The sequence below is a fragment of the Sinohyriopsis cumingii genome, chromosome 5 (assembly GCF_028554795.1).
Source record: "Sinohyriopsis cumingii isolate HCF-2022 chromosome 5, ASM2855479v2, whole genome shotgun sequence".
Classification (NCBI taxonomy): domain Eukaryota; kingdom Metazoa; phylum Mollusca; class Bivalvia; order Unionida; family Unionidae; genus Sinohyriopsis; species Sinohyriopsis cumingii.
In genome coordinates, this window is record NC_142965.1 from 35,923,011 (window position 1) to 35,936,348 (window position 13,338).

General features: G+C 36.3%; 1 protein-coding gene across 1 annotated transcript in view; it reads left to right on the plus strand.

Annotated features, from left to right (window-relative positions):
* The window catches only part of LOC149798937 (transmembrane 9 superfamily member 2-like), a 117,942-nt gene that overhangs the window by 88,452 nt on the left and 16,152 nt on the right, over positions 1-13,338 (plus strand). The window contains exons 12-15 of the mRNA XM_089957852.1: positions 2,290-2,347; positions 5,897-5,954; positions 7,610-7,769; positions 12,232-12,383. Coding sequence (XP_089813978.1) covers positions 2,290-2,347; positions 5,897-5,954; positions 7,610-7,769; positions 12,232-12,383 — 428 coding nt within the window. The remainder of the gene's footprint in view (positions 1-2,289; positions 2,348-5,896; positions 5,955-7,609; positions 7,770-12,231; positions 12,384-13,338) is intronic.

Consider the following 13,338-nt stretch of genomic DNA (forward strand, 5'->3'; position numbering starts at 1 on the left):
TTGCCAAAACATCATGGTTGCTGGTTGCGTTCAGCAGGTGTTTGCTCATGACAGTGTTTATGTGGTCAGAAATGACAGGTGGCTGCTCATAGTAGAGGTCACTCATAACAGGTTTTACTGTAGTACTTTTAGAAAAAAATGAAGTCAAAGGCATAATTTCAAACCCCATACCTCCAAGCTTTGTCATTACATGTATGACCAGATCGATGGGGGTGGGTGGGGGCAGGGGCACAGTTACAATGCTGCCTATTTGTAGTTGTCTTCTTATAAGTGTTTATATGGTTATTGGATAAGATCTTAATAGAATCTGAGTTGACTGATCCAGGGCCTGTGTTGGATGCGCATGTGAATTTATTGCCTTATGCATGTTAAATATGAACATGGTTATGTAATTTGAATCTTGACAATTTCCAACTTATGACTCAGAGGGGAGACCCATACCCTGGGGGACATGTGTCAGGGCCTGTTTTGGATGTGCCATATTTATTGTCTTATGTTTATTAAATGCATACATGATAATATGTTTCTTGGTTTTAAACGCTGTAAGCTAAGATAATAGGACAATCATTACCCAGGGTCATATTGGAGATGTGTCTGATCTCATTTCCTCATCCCCTTCACACGTTTAAATCATAGGGAGGGAGGGGATGGGAGGGGGGGAGGGAGGGACCAAAAAACAAAACTCTTGTTGTGTTGCTACTTCTCCCGATTGGATTGTTACATAGAAATTGACTTTGGACTTCTCATTAAATATAGTTGGTCCAAAATGAAAGATGTGATTATCAAACATTCAGTATAGTCACCATGGTGAGCTGTCTTGAAAGTCTTGTTATAGCTTGGGAACATCAGAGACAGTTTCAACACTAAGCAGTTAAAAAGAAGTATTGGCCTTAATGTGGATTCATTTAAGTTTTTTTACTAACAGGGGTGCAAAAATCCATTATCTACATTTCTGAGTCAAAAATTTGTCCTTACGGACCAGAAATGTTTGCAAGCTTACTCGTCCATGGACAAGTAAATTGTGGCCTGTAACCTAAAATGGCAGTAGTTTTTGTTATGTCTAAGCGATGTTTACACAAATGCAATTCATACTTTATACCAGCAAGTTCCATATGGGTGCATTGTATATTTAGATAGTTTATGCTCAAATTTATCAAGTAGAAATGAAACCAGCTGAAGCTTCTATCAATACAACCAATGGATGCAGACAGAACTGGTTTATATGATATCTTTTGATGTTTATATTTGAATAAATTTTATTGGCTGGAGGACAGGGCATCCCTGAGGAATCTGTTGTTATGAACATATGGACTCCTTGAGACCATTATGTGCAGCTATGATGTTTTTTTTCCAGGAATGCTTCTGTATGGATTGTTTTCTTATAAAGCTAGGGCCGAATGGTGAAAAGTCGAATGTAAAATAAATACCATGTGAGCCAAACCAAGCATTGCAAGACACTGCTCAACACAGCATATGCCATAACAAAGCAGAGAAGAAAAAAATTCAGACTAGGCATGAAATTCTGTTTGAGGTTCAACTTGAAAACGAGTTAAAAGTTGGAACTGATTATATCAACAGAACTGCATGCATTGTTTTCAACAGTATATATGATATCCTACAGAAAAATATCAAGGATATAATATCATAATATCTAGACCTAAATTCATATGTATCCTTTCATATGCTATTACTGATTTAGCAGTTTTAGACCAAGAATGTTAGAGTTTTAGATCCTGACCATAATAATCTAAAATAAGAAAAGTTAAAATATCCAGTATATTTTATGTGTCGCACTAATAATGCATGCATTTGAATTGTGCAGCTTATTTAAAGTAAAACATTTTGGCATTTCTTTCTTCCATTATTATTTTTAACTATGAAAATATATACAAGTGGGTCTTTTATATGGACAAATAAACTTTTTAATTTTCATGTCTGTGGACACCTTGATTTTGACAAAATTTCTGCACCCCTGCCAGTAGAACACTATATGTTCGAGGGATTATAATTTCTAGAAAGTTTGGGGATGACAAATTTTGGATTATGACAACTTCTTAATAGTCCCCGATAGGAGCATGGTCTTGAAAGCGATATAGGGCTTCAAAGATTTTAACTTTGCAGTTATCCTTGCATATCAAACCTAATATATATTTTAATTTCCATGTGACATACTTGCCTATCTATTGCATGAAAATTTTGTATGTTGTTTTCCATGTGCTATCTATAAATAGTGGCTAAGAATTTTTGGGGGGCAAAATCTGAATTATAATTTTTTTTTTCTTTGTACAGGTCTTGTATGTATGCCTAGGAACCCCAGCAGGATACATTTCTGCAAGAATATACAAAAGTAAGTTCTTCCAACATGTACTGAGGTAATTTCACTAGACATATTTTTCTATGATTCCACTACCATGATTAAGCGCTCTCACTGGAATGATGTTCATAGAAGATGTCCTCATTTTAATACTGTTTCACCTAAATTGGCATGGTTGTAGGTTAAACAGAGGAATCAGTCACATGCATCTTAATTTGATCAGTCAGTTTACCTGTTACCAGTTTTGTTTCTACACATAGACTTGAGTTGTCTTCCATTAGCAGTTCCAAACCTTGTGAATGGTTTCCACTGGGGTGAATGGAAGGACCCTGTCAATTTCGGGTTAAAACTCAAAGGTCATGGTCATTGCAACTGAAAGAAGACATTTTGCTTGCACACAAGAACTCCATGACTTTGTTTAACACCATCTACAATTCATACTTGTGAACCTCCAGGCTGGGGGGGCCCTGAGTGGCCGAGTGATCTAAAGCGCTTTCCGTTACGGATCACTGCCATCTCACCTCTGTCTGCGTTGGTTCGAGTCTCGGATTCGGCTAATGTGGGTATGTGAGAAAGCTTGCCAGTAGCTTCTTGTGGGTCGGTGGTTCTTTCCCGGGTTTTCCCGGGTTCTTCCTCCACCGTTAATACTGGCCGCCATATATAGCCTATCGTGTGCCGAAAAATGGCGTTAAACCCTACAACAACAACAACAACCTCCAGGCTGGGGTTTTCCTTCTGTGATCTGAAAGGGAAATTTTATATTTTTTTCCCACACTCTGCTACCAAGGCATTATATTTATGACAAAGACATAAACCCATGAATGCTCTAAATGCTGTATAAACAGGTAAGGCCAGTATTTGTCAAGAGACATTGAATCAGTGGGAGCTGAGGAAGTCATTATGATGGTGGACTTGCAGTCCAATTATGGTAATCAAGAATTTCTTTTTTTCTCCCCTGTTGCTCCAAAAATCAGTTAAAACAAATAGAAAATTGCTTGTAGAGTACAGTATTACATGGGTATTTTTTTATATATATATAAAAAAGATCAATAAAGAAATACCATAAAAACTAGTTCCAAACTACTAGAATCTAGTTACTCTGCTGGAATTGTCTTTGCATTTGGTCTTAGTTTTAAAGTTCCCACCATCTGCATAAACTAGGGACTTTTAGAGCTGAAGTTACCTCAGCTAGAAGGACCCCGAGTGGTCTAAAGCACTCATCATTCTGGATCACTGCCATCTCACCTCTGTCTGCATGGGTTTGAGTCTCAGGCTCGGCTAACATGGGTATGTGAGAAAGTCAGAAAATACTTGTAAGCCTTCTTTGTTCAGTATTTATATTTGTATTCAAGCTAAACTCGCGAGATCTGTGGTCGTTGTTGTTGTCGGGTTTAACGCCATTTTTTCAGCACACGATAGGCTATGTGTGGCAGCCAGTATTAATGGTGGAGGAAGAACCCGGGAAAACCCCGGAAAGAACCACCGACCCACGAGAAGCTACTGGCAAGCTTTCTCACATATCCACATTGGCTGAATCTTAGACTCGAACCACCGCAGACAGAGGTGAGATGGCAGTGATCCGTAATGAAGAGCGCTTTAGACCACTCGGCCACTCGGGGCCCCAACTCGTGAGATAATCCAAATATAATATCTGCATTACAAGAAGGAAGCTATTAGAGGAATCCTGAAATGTATATAGTTGGGTACTGTGATTTTCCAGAAGAACAATGAACAATGCTTCCAACCAGTAAAGCGATCCATAATGTTGACAGACTTACTTCCCCTAGACCAGAAAACTGGTCCATAGACATGAAAGGGTTAAATGGTATTTGTTTTCACTGTCACAGGAGTCAAGATTAATATAACTGGCGTAAAATCAACCTTTAATTTTGTTTTACTGTGGTATAAGGCATTGGACCTGTGAGCTAAATCAGGGAACTTTAAAAAGGTTGAACTTATTTTTCCTGTATTCCAATCACATTTGACCCACAGCCAATTTGTTTTCCAGTGTTCTTTAAATGTGCAAACATGGCATTTGTAATACTTTGCATCCTTGTTTGGTTGGGCGACCATCTGCGTTTTTGGGTACCTGCCAGTTTTGGGGTTTGCTGATATACAAGAAACTAAACTATTGATGATCAGTTATTTTTATTGGTGCATTTTAGTGTTGTAGTCAGTCATAGTGTTGTAGTGAGTTTGCATTTTAGTGTTGTAGTCAGTCATAGTGTTGTGTTGAGTTTGCATTTTAGTGTTGTAGTCAGTCATAGTGTTGTAGTGAGTTTGCATTTTAGTGTTGTAGTCAGTCATAGTGTTGTAGTCAGTAGCTAATTCAACGTTATAGTATAGGACCATTCATGAAATATGCATGAACTCAGTTTTCAGCCAGCCATTACATCAGAAATATTGAGTAGCATTGAAAAAGGCTTCAAATGAATGACTTTGGAATTGCTTTTTTCCAAGTAATAAGGTGAAACCCCTTTGAATGAGATTAGACTTTAGCTCTTGGGACTTTGATACTGATGTGAAAGGGAACTCAGATTTAGAGGTAAAATAGCACTGGCTCACACACTTTTCTATACATGTTGTTCCAGTGTGACTATCATGTACACAGCAAAAGTGTTACTAGGCTTTGAGTAACATTGCTTGTATGTAATTTTGCATATATATTTGTTAATATTTTACACTTTGCTTAAGAAACAATTCTGAGAATGCAGAGGAATACTTTTAATTTCCAGTTTTGGAAAAGTGAGAGGTTCCACAGACTTCTAACAAGTTTATCTCTTGGGTCCAACAGGGTAAACTTGCACATACCAGACCTCAGACCACTGCGATTTTCAGGCCCTGCTTTGGCTTGTTCAGTCACGAGAAATGATATTTGCTGCATTGTAAGGAGTACTACCCTATAATATTTAACTAGGTAACTGACCTACTTTTGACACTTAAGTGATTCCATAAAACTTTGATGAGTGAGTTTCCTGGACCCAGTTGCTTGTACAGTCATAAAACTGGATATGAGCTAACATCCCAAGAAGACTGCTTCACCATATCTAACATCTAAAAAATCCATGTAGGCAAACTAACAGCTTTGGTTTTTTGGGGGTTTGTTTTTGTTTTTTTTTCTTCTGTAAACTACAAATGGTCAAATTTATAGAATTATTTGGAATTGTAAATATGCCTTGGATATTTTAAGTTATACTCAATGCAGTTTTAGTTAAGAGTACCATGTTCCCTTACGCAAACAAGCTTGAGTGCTACTCTGGACAACAGAATTGTATTATGTGACGCATGTAACATCAGAATAGTATTTTGCAGTGTGTGACGTCAAAATTGTATTCTGTGCAGCATGTGACATCAAAATTTTATTCTGTGCAGTATGTGACATCGTAAATTGTATTCTATGCAGTATGCAACATCAAAATTGTATTATGTGTAGTATGTGACATGAAAATGTATTATGCGTAGTTTGTGATATCAGAATTGTATTCTATGCAGTATGTGATACAAAAAATGTATTCATGTCATCATTCGATATCATAATTGTGAAGCATGTGATAGTTAAATGTTTTGTATTTCATTTTGCAGCCTTTGGTGGAGAAAAGTGGAAATCCAATGTCATCTTTACTGCGTTCCTCTGCCCAGGGTATGTATATTAAAGACTTCTCACTACCTTGTCTTCCAATCTGATTAAAATTGAGATCTCCCTGTAGAGATAATGTTTATCAGGATAAGGTCTTGTTCTGTTAACCTTCTGATTAACCAGTCATATTGAAGCATTTTTATTTCTAAAAGTAATAAACATGATTCTGAGTATACTGTTGCAATAATTATACCAGCGTACCAGCATGAAATGCAGTGCTTTATCTGATGGCTAATAAAATTCAGTGGTTAGGCCACCAGAAAATGAACTGTTATCTGTACCTTTTAGATGTCTCATATCTCTGATCTGATTGATGCTTTATGGAACAGCAACACAAATAGGTTATATAGTGCTGAGGAAATTGGAGTAAAGGTGCCTTGCCTAAGGACAAACCATAGTAACTGATCCTATGGTAGGATTTGAATCCATACTCTTTTGGTCATGTCCTGCTTGCTAACCACTGTGCCACCTCTCATTTCCTGCTTGCTAATCATTGTGCCACCTCTCATGTCCTGCTTGCTTGTCAGAGATCTAAATCTTAATCTGATTGTTTTCCTCAATTGAATTATCACATCCAGTAAATCTGGACACGTATTAGTGTGAATTTCATTTTTTTCCCTTTGGAACACAGTGGTCCCCAGGTTGAACACCAAATCCCCCACCCTCATTCCCAACCAATATCAATCCTACTTGAAGTATGGTTGTCCCACTTTTTCATGGGGCAGAGTAGTCCTCCTTTTGACCCCAGACCAATGGCCACCTTCTTTTGACAGTTTGAATCCCCTAACACTACCAAATTTGTGTTTAAAAAGTACTCTTCTTGAGCAGCTACACATCTAACATGGCATGGCATCCTGGTGCAAAAGCCATCACATTTACTTCTATTGAGTGACCATAACGTAATTCAGGTGTAGTTCATGAACGGTGAACATCAATCAGAATGCATACCATGCTCAATTCCACTGATGGCAAAATACATCTTTATCAAGGGTATCAACTTCCACCCTCTAAGACAAGTTTCTCTGTGTGAACACATGTAAGCAGGGTTTTTGATGATATCCTGCAAGAGAAAATCATGGACTTTTGAAAAGAATGCAGTTTATTTATAAACATAGTTTGACCTAGTATTTTACAGATCTTATGTTTTCATACACTTTTTAAAGAATTTTAATATATTTACACGTAATCTTTCAGGAGTAATTGTTTACATACATTTATTTGAGCTGGTTTAAGTTCCAAATCTTTTGACAGTTTTCATTTTAACATTTGAGAACTTGAATCAGCACTGTGTAGCCATAGTTGTCCTGAGGTGTCATTAGATCTAAGCTTACATACTTACACATGATTTTGGGCAAAATCAAAAGACTGGTACCCACAAAAAAGAAAGTCACATTAATTTGAATAGTTAAATCCAGTAATTTGACCATTCTTTTATATATATATATATATATATATATATATATATATATATATATATATATATATATATATATATATATATATATAGATAGTATCTTTAGATTATCTTGTACATGTATTGACCAATGAACAAAGTATTTCCCATTAGAATCTGTGTCTTAAAAATATTTGAAATTTTGTACTACTGAAACATTGTTTGGGTCATTTTCATCTTATATTCTTCCACATTCTTTACACAGGATTGTTTTTGCAATATTTTTTGTCCTGAATCTGGTACTGTGGATAGAGGGAAGCAGTGCAGCCATCCCATTCACTACATTGATTGCCCTGCTAGCTCTCTGGTTTGGAATCTCTGTGCCACTTACATTCATTGGAGCCTACTTTGGATTTAAGAAAAGAGTAAGTGATTCTTTCTCTGTTGAAAAAACCCCAACTAGAATTGCAAATTCCTCATTGCCAGTAAAGGTAAAGCTCTCCTTTTTTTTCATGATTCAATTTATTTATCTGTATCAGACATTGTTTTGTTATTATTTCACCTTACTTTTAACAGAAAATTTCACAAAAGTATGGACAACAATTCAAGATCTGTTTTCTATGGACAGACTCTTTTCCATAAAGATGCATTATCCCAAAGTTTTTCATTTATGAAACTCTTTAACTGTCACTGATCTGCAGATTCAGACATTTTTATGATAATAAATGCAATTGTTAAATGTCAAGCCAATATTATAACTGTTGTCATGTAAAATAAAGTAGTGGGAATAATGACAAATCAGGGAACATTTGAGATAGTTTTAATAGAAATGAAGATAAAACATTTGAGATAGTCTTGATAGAAATGAAGATACCACCAAGGACTTGCTTTGCATCAGCCATTTCATGACATCTGTTATTGGTATTACAGAAGATGGTGTGGTCAGCTGAAAGCAAGGATTATCTAAATTTGAAATAGCCAGTTGCACACAATATAAAGTTTTTTGATGTTGATGTTAGGATGACAAACTATGGGCAAGTGGCAAAAGTTACTTATCTTTCAGGGTAAACAGGTCCTTAACACCAAAGAAGAAAATAGCTCCTTCTCTGTTTTTTGCACTTGGAAAATCTGCAAGGAAGAATAGTTTGTATGATTGTTATTAGAAACCTCTGCTTATGAAATTTTGGGATATATTGCAGTTAGTTTGTCCTTCACATTTTTGTTAACATTTTGAATTATTCCCATTCTTAATATACTTCACATTCTTCATACCATCTTGAAACATCCATGAATTTGAAGAGTTACCTTGGAAATGATTTGAATTTGTTTAAAAAAAGATCAAAAACCTTTCCTACAATTCCTTGATTTTATCTGGGGGAATACAGAACATTAAAATTGAGTAAAGTGTATCATGTTTTTTCCAGATTAAGAATAGTTTTATTTATTTACTGTCCAAAAATAATGACCACAACATTTTATTGACACAACAATGGTAGTTAAGAAAGTATATTGCTTTTGAGTTTTGTTGGCTTTAATGACTTTTTTAACATATTACTGTCTGTATCATGCAGAGAAATTAGTAGCTAGGTGCCTTTCCCAAGGACACATGGAGGCAGTCCAATCTGAGCTGGCCTGTGTAGCTATTGAACCCACAACTTTTGGATTACAAATGCTACACTTTAACAAATTGATTAGCACAGTTAAGAACTAAACGGGGAAAGTTAATTTATCATAACACAAAATACTTTATGGAAACATTTGAAAGGCCTTGAAACGTCTTTGAAAATAAAATCTTCTGGACTGTACAAACCATGCCAATGTGATGGCACAAAAGGCATATTGCTTGACTGCTGGATGTTCAGGCACATTGCTTGACTACTGGATGGATGTCCAGGCATATCTCTTGACTACTGGATGTTTAGGCATATCACTTGATTGCTGGATGTTCAGGAATATTGACTGCTGAAAGTCCAGGCATATTCCTTGTTTGTAGGATGTCCAGGTATAGTACTTGATTACAGGATGTCCAGGCATATTACTTGGCTGCATGATGTGCAGGTATAGTACTTGGCTGCTGTAAGTCCAGGTATAATACTTGATTACAGGATGTCCAGGTATAATACTTGATTACAGGATGTCCAGGCATATTACTTGGCTGCTGGAAGTCCAGGTATAATACTTGATTACAGGATGTCCAGGCATATTACTTGGCTGCTGGAAGTCCAGGTATAATACTTGATTACAGGATGTCCAGGTATAATACTTGATTACAGGATGTCCAGGCATATTACTTGGCTGCTGGAAGTCCAGGTATAATACTTGATTACAGGATGTCCAGGCATATTACTTGGCTGCTGGAAGTCCAGGTATAATACTTGATTACTGGATGTCCAGGCATATTAACTGACTACTGGATGTCCAGGCATATTACTTGACCATAGGATGTCCAGGTATATTACTTCACTGCTGGATGTCCAGGTATAGTACATGGCTACTGGATGTCCTGGTATGTTTCTTGACTGCTGGATATATTACTTGACTGCAGAATATCATATCACTGGACCACTCGGTGTCCAGGTATGTTACTTCACTGCTGGATGTCCACGTAAAGTACTTTACATTGCTTTGCTGATGGATGTCTGGTATAATATTTGAGACTACTTGATGTCCAGACATTACTTGACTGCTGGATGTCCAAGTACAGTACTTGATTGCTGGATGTCCAGGCATATTACTTTACTGGTGGATGTCCATAATCTTCAGTACTCAATGTCCAGGTATATTACTTCACTACTGGATGTCCATGCTCATTACTTCAGTACTCAATGTCCAGGGAGTCCAGGCATATTACTTCACTACTGGATGTCCATGCTCATTACTTCAGTACTCAATGTCCAGGGAGTCCAGGCATATTACTTCACTACTGGATGTCCATGCTCATTACTTCAGTATTCAATGTCCAGGCATATTACTTCACTACTGGATGTCCAGGCATATTACTTGTATGTCCAGGTAAAGTACTTTACTACTGAATATCCAGGTATATTGCTTGACTGCTGGATATCCAGGCATATCGCTTGTCTGCTGGATGTCCAGGTATTATAGTTGACTACTGAATGTCCAGGTATATTATTTGTCTGCTGGATGTCTAGGGATATAATAATGTTGATTTAATACAGTGCCTAATCTTTAGAAGCTCTAAGTGCAGGTGTATGTGAAGGTTTAAACACAGACTAAAAATGTTCTGGTGATTTTCAGATCAGGTACAGTGGTTTTGATGTTAAGTTTTCAGATGATGTTCTGAAATTTTAATAAATTGTGATAATTTTTGCTATGGTGTCCATAGTGTTGTCACATTATCAGACATGATTTTTCTCCATTTTAAAGCGGAATTCCACTTTTCTCCTGACCAGAATCAGATTTTTCTTGATGTAGTCAATTTTTTTTAAATATCATCTCCAATCCGGTTTTATAAAAATGGTCTCTCCAGTACCATTCTGCAACGACCCTTGTAAATTATTTTTTTCCATATATTAGTTAGCATACAACTTTCGTAAAGAGTATTCTGATTGGTCAAAGGTTTTAATTCGTCTATTGAATCTTTGTGTAATGGAAACTGATGGCAATGGAAAGAAGAAGCATGATTGCAAAATGTGGCTTCCTGAGTTGTTAAGAGAGAGAACATGACACGAAAAGTTTAGATTAAGGTTTAAACAAGTGAAAATGGGAATGGCTGGAGCGAAAAGTTGGCGAAAACTTAGTTGTTCAGTTCATAAGAAAACTGAATGCTAGACGACTGGCATTTTGTGACCACTGCAAGAAAGATCTGACTTCAGGAATTCGCGGTTGGAAGAGTTAGAAACAGCACTTAGAAATGGAGCTGCATACGGAAAAATTAAATCTCACAAGACATCAGGAAAAAGTGCAATTAATTACTATAAGAAGAACGATATCTTGCATGAGAGAACAGATGTAGCCCTCTGTCAGAATGTGTGCACTGCATGTTGCCAATACAAGCACCAGCTTGAAACAAAAAAAGCTCTCATTGAGAAGGAAAAGAAACAATTGCACAATTGAGCCAAAAAAGTCACTGGTGACAAAAAGGAAGGCTAAAGAAATCTTTGTCAAAGCTGCAAAAAGAGCTCGACTGGCATATTAACAGATTGTGTCCATTGGAGAAAGACAAGTGAATGTGTGGGATTATTTGTGTATAGTTGATGTACTTGTGTGTTTATTTTACAGATTTGTTTTGAAAAGAGAAAAGCTTAATATATTTGCTGCAAAAATTGAGAAATTATTGTGACTTAGTTACGATGACATGCACATGAAATAACTTCAGCATCAGTATTATTGGAGAACAAATTCATGTGACTATAAATATTGTGAAATTATTGAAGTAAAGTTGAACATTTTTGGTAAGTTTATAAGTTTTTCAAATGATTATTTTAGTTTATTATGATCATAAGTTGCGTCAAGAGCAGTTATTTTATGAGTGTAAAATGCAGTTTTGGAATAGGGGTGCTGCCCCTTAATTCCCCTTTGGGGGAGCACCCCCAAACCCCCTTAAAAATTTTTCAGCTTCTTTTTATGGAAGATCAAAATCATGTCTGCATTATATGTGGAATTCTGTTAAAGCTAAACACATTATAATGGTGGAAAGCAGTATTGTCTTGAAATATTTTTTACTTGTGTGCCTGATCATCATTGCAGCATGCATAATGTACCAATTGCATTCTCTATTGCTAAACATCATGACCATTTCATGATCTGTGAATTGTCTAGTTATGACCAATCTGATTAGCTCTTTCTAAAATCTTTGTATTTTTCACAGCCTCTGGTGCATCAGATATATATTTAATTTTACTAAAATCATTTTATATTTGACAGCCTATTGAGCATCCAGTGAGGACCAATCAGATTCCACGACAGATTCCAGACCAGTCCCTGTACACAAGACCTTTGCCTGGAATTATCATGGGCGGAGTTCTGCCATTTGGCTGCATCTTCATTCAGCTCTTCTTTATTCTCAACAGCATCTGGTAAACAGACATCAGTATTCTAGTCGCTGCATAGGAATTATGGTTGTGTTTTATACTTTATATGATCAGTTGAATCTGTTTTGTGATTTATTAAACTTTAGAATCTTTTTAGTCATAGAAAGTGTCTTATAAAAATGACTTTGATCTCTTTATCCTGAATAAATGAGAAATGTGTGTGCATTTTTTAAATTTTGTATAGATTATATTCCTTTTGTGGACTGATTGTGGATGTGATGTGATTTGGATTTTTAACATAGCTTTAACAATTTTTCAGTCATATTGCTGCAGTGTGCCAGTTTATAGTGATGTCTAGCACTGGGGCATCATGCCGCATACACGTAGCATAATATCTCACCCAGTCACATAATCCTGATACCAGGCTGACCAGTCCTAACACTATCCTCTTAATGCTGAGCGCCAAGCGAGGCAGCTGTTAGTACCATTTTTATAAGTCTTTGGTATGACTTGGCTGGGGATCGAACCCACAACATCCCGTATCTGAGGCAGACGCTCTAACCACTAGGCCACCGGAACAGTCAAATGAGAAATGACTAGCAACTGATATCTGGATTCTTACTCATTTTCCATTGGGTATTTAAATTATTAAGTTTTATTAACCTCAGTTACTTGAAATTTGGTACCTTTCTTATGTGCATTTAATTTGTTAGTTTTTCTCCATGATTATATATTATTGTATTTTGGACTTGACCTTATCCAAAATCAAGTTTACTGTGTTCATGACTAGAGACAATGTTGTTGTTTTTATTTTGGTAAACATAGCTAATATTTTCCCTGTAATCGGGGGTTAAATATTAGGGTCATTATCTTGGTGTAAGTCAAGGACATTAGGTTTACTATGTTTTTTATTATAATTTTAGTAACAGACCTAGTCATATTATAACTTAGATTGTTCTAGAAATGAACTTTTGTCCAACATCCTGGCTGTTCTTTTGTG